The sequence below is a fragment of the Stegostoma tigrinum genome, chromosome 5, assembly GCF_030684315.1.
Source record: "Stegostoma tigrinum isolate sSteTig4 chromosome 5, sSteTig4.hap1, whole genome shotgun sequence".
NCBI classification, from domain to species: domain Eukaryota; kingdom Metazoa; phylum Chordata; class Chondrichthyes; order Orectolobiformes; family Stegostomatidae; genus Stegostoma; species Stegostoma tigrinum.
This window is the reverse complement of record NC_081358.1, coordinates 6,363,295-6,372,207: the sequence shown is the minus strand read 5'-3', so window position 1 is coordinate 6,372,207 and position 8,913 is coordinate 6,363,295. Positions and strand designations below refer to the sequence as shown.

Here is an 8,913-nt window from a genome sequence, read left to right as displayed (position 1 = left end):
GCGGGAGCAGACCATTCGGGACTGAGGCACAAAGGAATTTCTTTATACAATGTGTGCTGAACCATCAGACGTCTCTGCACCACAGCACTGTAGATGCCTCGTCATTGAGTCAGGTCAAGGCTGAAAGTGGCAGCTGAGAAAGATCAAGAAATACAGGCTAGTGCAAGAAATCAGTAGTGAACTACATGATCAGCTACGATCTCACTGAATAGCAGGGGTTTTTTTCAAAGGTTGAATGGCTTCTGTCTATTTAACTTTCTAACATTCCTATGCTCCCTGGACATTTTGTTTCAAGAAACAGTCACACCCCTTAGAATACGGTCATCTGATTTGGTCCATAGTCAGGAACAGAAGGGTGTAATTCTAAGTGAGGTTGGCCTGGGATCAAGCTAGCAGAAAGGAGCTTCAAACCTTGCACCCGTCTTGTGGTTATGAGGCTCCTTTTGCCTAACTGAATGGACTGATCATGAATCCAAATAAGTAGGGGAGGTATTATGAACTAGTTGTAATCTGGGACAGTATAGATAGTGTATAGCCTGCTGAGGGTGATAGCCTGGAAGATTTACTGTCTGGCATCAGGGTTCAGGATTCAAACTATTCAAATCCATCTGCATCCTCATGACTTTTCATTTCAACTAATTGTAGAAACTTTTGCTGTCCATGCTTCCACACCGAACTCACTGCATCTCAGCCTAATTTCTTTGTAAATATTTTATTCATCATCTGCCTTTTTTAAAAAAATAAATTTATCCAATCACTCTATATGCCACTCAGTTACAAAAATTTTATACTTTCTCAAGTTTGATCTTGTCCTTACCTCGACTTGTTAACCACAGATGGTGAATCCTTCACTTAGGATTTTTGTTTTAAAGGGTAGCAGTATACTTATCCTGAGAATTCTCTGATGGCCCCTTAAATCGTTGGCACTCTTCCACTGATTGGTCCTAATTTCTCAGTTCACTTCAGGTAATTTGGGTTTTGTGTCTACATAAAAACCAAAAGAACCGCAGATGCTGTAAATCAGGAACAAAAACAAAGTTGCTGGAAAAGCTCAGCAGATCTGGCAGCATCTATGGAGGAGAAAACAGCGTTAACGTTTCGGGTCCAGTGACCCTTCCACAGAACTGTTCCTCAGTTCTGAGGAAGGGTCACTGGACCTGAAACATTAACTCGGTCTTCTCCTCCACACATGCTGCCAGACCTGCTGAGCTTTTCCAGCAACTTTGTTTTTGTTTGTGTTGACATGGTTGCCTTACCATTTTTAAGAGCATTGTAAACTAATACTAAATCTCAATCATATTGCAGTTGCTGCTACCTAGAGACACCTTTTCTCTAGAAGCATTAATAAATACTGCCTCATTAAACTAGACTTGGTATTACGTAATCAGCTCCGGTTGGTTCCAGAATGGGCTGCTCTCAGAAACTCTGAAAAGCATTTGATGAGATCCTTTGTCCAGGCTACACTTTCAAACTAGAAAAATAAGGTTAAGTAAATTAAAATTATCCATCATTGTTAGCATCACCACATGACGAACGGCCAAAATTTCTCATATTTGGCCCCACTGTAACTAAGGAGTTAGGGAGGGCTCAAAACTCAACAGTGAAAGTGAGGCAGAAAAGCAAAACAGTGATAAGAGATGGTTTGTAAGAACACTGACTCTTCCACAGTTCAGTAGCAGACTGTCAGTCGTACAGCTCTGATGTTCCCCAATACGGACAGCAATTATCTATGAACTTCTCTCACCCCAATTTTTGAACAACATCTCTTAGAGGATGTGACGACTGGGTACTTGGAAAATTACAGGAGGTCTGAACAGAGTAAGTTTTTTTTGGGCAATCCTATTATTTTGTTTTTGAGGTTGCAATAAGCAGAAGTATGACCAGTGGGAATGGTGTATTTGGATATTCAGAAGTGTTTTTGTGAAGATCTCACAACAGCAGGTCTCTGGTTAATGTAGTAGCAACAGATTGAGAATGGATGCGTGGATGAAAACAGTAGATACAGACAAGTCATTTTTAGCTTGACAACTTGTGATGAATGGGGTTCCTCAGGGATCAATACTTGTGCCCCAGCTCTTCAAGATCTGGATGGATGATTTGGATATGGGGCCCAAATTCAATATTTTCATGCTTTGGGATCATACAAAACTAGGTAGTTGAGAGTTTTTGATCAAGGGCTTTTGAACAGGCTGAACAAGCAAGGGTGTGACACATGAAATACAAATGTGAAATATATGAAGTTATTCATTGTAGTGAAAAACAAAAAGTGCACAGCATTTCTTAAATGGTGAGGGACTGTGAAGTGCTGACATCCAAAAGAGGCCTTAGTGTTCTCACTGGTGGCTCTGAAAACTAACATGCCATCACAGCAACAAATAAGGGAGGCAGAAAGGTATGTTTGCCCTTACTGCAGGAGGTTTTGGGCACAGGAGTAAAGACTTGCAACACTTTTATACAGTTTTGGAATAGCTTTTCTTTGTTTATTCATTGCATGCTTTGTGTATTTTGGTCTCCTTAGCGACCAAAACATAATCCATTTAGTCAACCTGTTTGAACATGTCATGACAGGTGAGATATGACCATGGTCCTAGCCCACAGGCAAGGACACCACCATTTGGACAAAACCTTATACTGCCAGTGAGGTGGTGCATCAAAGATTGATTGATCATTGCCCAGTTCTGAGAGGAGAATGGGTTTAGTGCTCTAAATTGTAGAAAATATAAGAAGTGATCTAATTGAAACGTCCAAAGAAATTAGAGGATTTTATAGGGTAAATGCAGGAAGAATGTATTCCATGGCAAATGGGTAGAAAGGTTTCACAGACTTCCACTGCACTGTTCAAAGGTGATTAGAGACAGACAACAAATGCTGGTTATGTTTATGATACTCAGATCCCACAAAACAAAATAAAAGACAAAGATCTATGCTAATTTAATCAGGCTTCTTGATGAAATAAAGGGGACTGATCAAGTTGATGATGGTGTAGACTTGGCCAATAGCAACGACTTATAGATTCATAGGCATTGTCCAGTATGCAAACATCCTTTGGTGCAACTTGTCTGCACCTGCTACCACTTGCCAGTACCTGGCTCATATCTCTCCAAACCCTTCCTATTCATGTAACGATACAGACACCATTTGAATATCATAATTGTACCAGCTTCCACTATTTGCTCTGGAAGCTCATTCCATACACACACCACCCTCTGCATAAAAAAGGTTGCCCCTTGGGTCTCTTTTAAATATGTCTCCTCTCACTTTAAACCTATACCCACTAGTGTTGGACTCCTTTACCCTGGGAAAAACACCTTATCGATGCACCCTATTCATACCCCTCTGGTTTTATAAACCAGAGGTCACTCCTGGGAAAATAGCCTCAGCCTTGCTCGTAAGGTCAAACTCTCCAATCCCAGCATTATTCTTGTAAATCCTTTCTGCACCCTTTCAAGTTTCACTACATCTTTCCAAAGGAGGGAGACTAGAACTGAATGCAGTATTCCTGACATGTCCTAATCAATGTCCTGTATGACCACGAGATGACATCCCAACTTGTTTAGATGCACTGTATTCATCTAATATCTCAAAGTGCACCGCAAAAGTGTTATGAAGTAAAATTTCACTTGAGGATATATTAGGCCAGATGACTCAGAAAGAAACTTAAAAAAGGGAGGAGAGAGAAGAGCATCTATTCTAGGCACAACCAACAAATATGAACAATTAAAAATCAGGCATAATCAAGAAGTCAGCTGTAGAAGAGCAGGTATGTCAGAAGGTAGTGAGGCTGTAGAAGATGAACAGATAGGACATACAATGTCATTGAAGGAGTTTGGAGCAAAGATACCAGTTTAAAATTGAAGCACTTCTTAACAGAGAGCCAAAGTCAGTGAGCTCAAGGATTAAGTAAAATGGAACATGATTCCAGACATGACACAGGCAATCTTGGATAGCCTCAAGTTTAGGGGGCACTGATTAGCAGTGTGTTGGATAAGTCAAAATGTGGAAGTAACTAAAGAATGCATAGGAACATTTCTCAGTAGGCCATAAGCTAAGGGAAAGTCACGTTGGATAATGTTATGGAGGGAGAACTAAGTGAAATGAGAAAAAAATTAAACACAGTAGTCAGCTTAGCTAAATCACTATCAGCTGAATTCAAGTACAATTTTGGATAGATATTTGACCATGGTATAGAAATCAAAAATTAATGGTAATGTTCAAATTTTCAGGGTGAAGGGAAATGGTGTTTACCGTAGACTGAAGCAAACAGTGTTAAGAGTGACATCATTATGAATTCATTCTGATGATTAAGCGAAGAAGGTCATATGATAAAGTATTATGCCAGAGTGTTTGTTTTATTTCGGTACGAAGGCATGAAAGAAACGTTAAGTTGGGAAGGAACTAGAACCTTGGAATGCATACTACAGTGAAACCTCAATTAACTACTATTCAAGTATTTAAAAGTCTCTTCCAAAATTTGAGGTGACATAAATTTGAAGCTGCTGAAGAGAGAATTGTAGATAGGTATCAGTAATGGCTAATTTTTAAATTAGAAGGTTCTCATGCCCTACTCTGCAAATCCAAATATTAAGTCTCAGCTGACACTTCAGTGTGGCAGTGAGATGACAACGAAAGGTTGTCCTTTCATTAAATCCTCGAACCAAAACCCACATGCTTTCTTATGTGAGCAGCACAATCCTCAGATAACGTGTTTAAGTGAGAGCTCATGTGAAAGCCAAAGCAGAGAGTATTTCCAGGCTATTAATCTATGGAATTATTCAACTATGCATTCAGCTGAATTTTCTGCTATCAACTATATATCTTCAGCAGTGTCCCACTTCTGACTGAGGAGGCCCACATTAAAGTCTCACTTCCTCTAGGAGGTGTTTAGTAACATTTCTGACCTAGTTGATTTGAAAATACCCATTTTCAGGGTCAATTAGTACAGGAGATCCTGCCAGGTATTTAACTTCCACCTCACCTGGACAGACAGCCTATTTTTACGCTAGTTGTAGCAGCTCAGATTCTGCCGTAATGCAAGTCAAGGCAATAATTAACATTCACAAATCTGAATCAACGCGTTATGGATCTTTAAGACAGACTAAGCTTAACAATGAATCAAATAATTATTCGCATATTCCAGAAGCTGATACATGCTCCAAGTTTTGATTAGATTCTGTGTGGCAGGCCTATAAATAACTGAAAGCTTATTACGGTCAGCTGAATAACAGGTCCTCGAAAACTAAATTTAACCTTCAGTCCTGCTGGGCACAACAAATACTGGAAGGAAAGATTATCCCTTAAACACCCTTGCGGCAACACTCAGACCTCTGCCTGCAACTGACTACTTAAAAAAAAAAATCATCAAAAAATCTTCAAGAACAAAATGCTACCCAGTAATGAAACTATAAACATTACCATGTGCTGACTGTGGCAAGATCTCTTGCTTTCTTGTTCAATGCACAGTTGAAACAGAACTGAAAAGGGGCTATTACCAAAATGACTTGAAGTCACTTTGGGATAACAAGCTGTGGAGCTGGAGCTAGACCCTTCTTCAGAAGCGTCTAGGCCCAAAACGTCAGTCTTCCGGTTCCTCTGATGCTGCCTGGCCTGCTGTGTTCATCAGGCTCCACACCTTATCGCAGATGCTCCAGCATCTGCAGTGCCCACCATCTCTGAAGTCACTTTGGGAACTGACACCATGATTTGGCATTATTGTGCAAGTACAACAATATCCCTTCTGCCTTATGTCCATATTCTGAATGGCAGCTTAGCTGTTTAGACATGTAGGAGTTCACATCTAATGAAACGAGAAATGCCACAGAACCTCTACATTTTGCAAAAAAGCTTGCAAGCATGTGGAACAGATTATATGCACACATTATAGAACAAAAAACACATTAATTGATATCAAGACATATTAGACAGGTTATCAAATAAAGTTCCGAATAGAAATGTTCTAAAAGATATTGTAACTTTGACTCATTTTGTGATGGCTTACTGTGCTGAGTAATTGAATGCTCAAGTTTTAAAACTGAGGAATCATTCCACAAAGTTGGTATTCAAAACAAACATGTAAATTGTCTGCTCAAATCCTCAACACTAACATCTCTTCTATGGGTCAGATAATCTTGTTGATTAAAACCAAGATCCTCATGCTCAACAGCAGAAATAAGTGACACGTCATAATCTCATGAAAACTTCCATTTAGTTTTATTTGCGCATTTTGTACTGCAGCTGCTGAATGCTGCATCTTAGTCACAATATGTCAATCCGTTAGACCAATTAAACCAAAACCAACTTGTTAATTCAGACAAATGGACTATAAATAAGCAGGTGCACTTTTTAAAAATGCATGTTAGTAATTAAACATCAGGTATTAGTGCACACCAACACCAGGCACCATACCATCCATTGATGAATCTCTCCCCACTTCCTACCAGATGAGCGGTAAATCTAAAAAGGAAAAGGGCAAGAGAAAAAAATTCCATTTCAGAAACACTGTTTATCTAAAGTGCCATTAACTCAGATCAATACCAAGAGAGAACAGAGCTCAGATTCTGTTCTGACAATTCTTCCAAGTTCACTTTGTGAAAGGTATGACATCAGTAAGTTATGAAGAGAGATCAAACTTCAAAGTCTGAGAGAAAAGCTGCAGAGGTGGTCAATGATTTGCAGATGAAATCATTCAAATCAGTTTCAGAAGGTACATAAATCATGAAATCAAGGCTCACATATTAAGTCACTAATGCAAATATCAGCATAACCAAAATACAATGAGACAGCACAGACTCAAATGGGACAAACAGCACCCTTCTGTAATTTCAATAACCCCCATAACTTTAAGAGTATTCAGCTGTACTTGAATACTATTATCTTGCTGTTTGAAGGCACTTGTAGCATACAGTCATGGCTGCATATGGACAAAGAATCTCTTGTTACTGAAAATCATGGGGCTAGTTGGTACTTCTACTTGGACAACAGACAATGCAAAAGTGTGTGAGTAATAATTTTAATACACACCCGTAGTTTGGTTACCCAAAAAACCTCACATATTTAACATGTTAACTAGAGGATTGCCAATTTAGTTTAAAAGGTTCAGGTTTTCATTGCACCGTTATTTCTATTTTGATAGCTCATCAAATGTGGTACAATTAACTGTCAGTATCACCCAATTATGGCTACACCAAAATTGCCACCTCAAGTCAAATAAATTTCATGACAGATTTGGCACAAATTATATCGAGTATCACAACTAAATCACAAAATGTCATATTTCGAGCAAAAAATAATTCAAGACTAGGAGGTGGGAACAGTCAGTACAGACATCCCTATCTCAGTCCCTAAATGGTCTACCCTATATCCTGGCACAGTCTCCTAGTTCCAGACTCTCCAAACAGGAAAAATCATCCAAGCATCTGGTACATTCAGTCCTGTTAGAATTTTGTACATTTCTCTCTGGGTGTAATTAAGGACACAGTACAGAGGTTCATCCCAAAGAAAAGATAGATTATCCGGGGTGGGATTAGACAGCCATGGCTGACAAAGGAAGTCAGGAAATGTTTCAGAGAAAAAGAGACAGCCTATAAAGTGGCCAAGAGCACTGGGAAATCAGAAGATTGGGAAAGCTACAAAAACAGAGGATAACAAAGAGAGAAATAAGGAAGGAGAGGATCAAATATGAAGGTAGGCTAGCTAGTAATGTTAGAAATGATAGTAAAAGCTTCTTTCAATACATAAGAAACAAACGAGAGGCAAAAGTAGACATTGGGCTGCTCCAAATTAATGCTGGAAGGCTAGTGATTGGAGATAAGGAAATAGCAGGAGAACTTAAGTACTTTGCGTCAGTCTTCACGGTGGAAGACATGAGTAGTATGCCAATTAGGGAGAGTCAGGGGGCAGAGGTGAGTATGGTAAGCATTACAAAAGGGAAAGTGCTCGAAAAGCTAAAAAAGGTCCAAAAATTGATAAATCTCCTGGCCCCCATGGGCTACATCCTAGAGTTCTGAGGGAGGTAGCGGAGGAAATAGCAGAGGCTTTGGCTGTAATCTTTCAAAAGTCACTGGAGTCTGGGAAAGTCCCAGATGATTGGAAAATTGCTGTTGTAACCCCCCTTGTTGAAGAAAGGATCAAGGCAAAAGATGCAAAATTATAGGCCTATTAGCCTAACCTCAGTTGTTCATAAAATTCTACAATCCATAGTTAAGGATGAGATTTCTAAATTCCTGGAAGTGCGGGGTCAGATTAGAACAAGTCAGCATGGATTAACGGGAGGTCATGCCTGACAAACCTGTTAGAATTCTTTCAAGAGGTAACAAGTATGTTCGACCAGGGAAACCCAGTGGATGTTATCTATCTAGACTTCCAAAAGGCCTTTGATACTGTGCCTCACGGGAGGCTGCTGAGCAAGGTGAGGGCCCATGGTGTTCAAGGTGCGCTACTGGCTTGGATTGAGGATTGGCTGTCTGACAGAAGGCAGAGAGTTGGGATAAAAGGCTCTTTTTCGGAATGGCAACCGAGTGGTGTCCCACAGGGTTCAGCGTTGGGGCTGCAGCTGTTTACTTCATACATTAATGATCTGGATGAAGGGACTGGGGGCATTCTGGCGAAGTTTGCTGATGATACGAAGATCGGTGGACAGGCGGACAGGCAGGCAGTACCGAGGTGGTGGGGAGGCTGCAGAAAGATTTAAGACAGCTTAGGAGAGTGGTGCAGGAAATGGCTGATGAAATTCAACATGAGCAAGTGCAAAGTTTTGCACTTTGGAAAAAAGAATACAGGCATGGACTATTTTCTAAACGGTGAGAAAATTCATAAAACAGAAGTACAAAGGGATCTGGGAGTGTTGGTCCAGGATTCTCTAAAGGTTAACTTGCAGGTAGAGTCCGTGTTTAAGAAAGTGAACGTAATGTTGCTGTT

General features: G+C 40.0%; 1 protein-coding gene across 1 annotated transcript in view; it reads right to left on the bottom strand.

The window, feature by feature from the left end:
* lrrfip2 (leucine rich repeat (in FLII) interacting protein 2) overlaps positions 1–8,913 on the bottom strand; it is a 163,379-nt gene that overhangs the window by 109,218 nt on the left and 45,248 nt on the right. Inside the window, exon 5 of the mRNA XM_059645778.1 lies at positions 6,403–6,450. Within this exon, the coding sequence (XP_059501761.1) occupies positions 6,403–6,450 (48 nt within the window). The remainder of the gene's footprint in view (positions 1–6,402; positions 6,451–8,913) is intronic.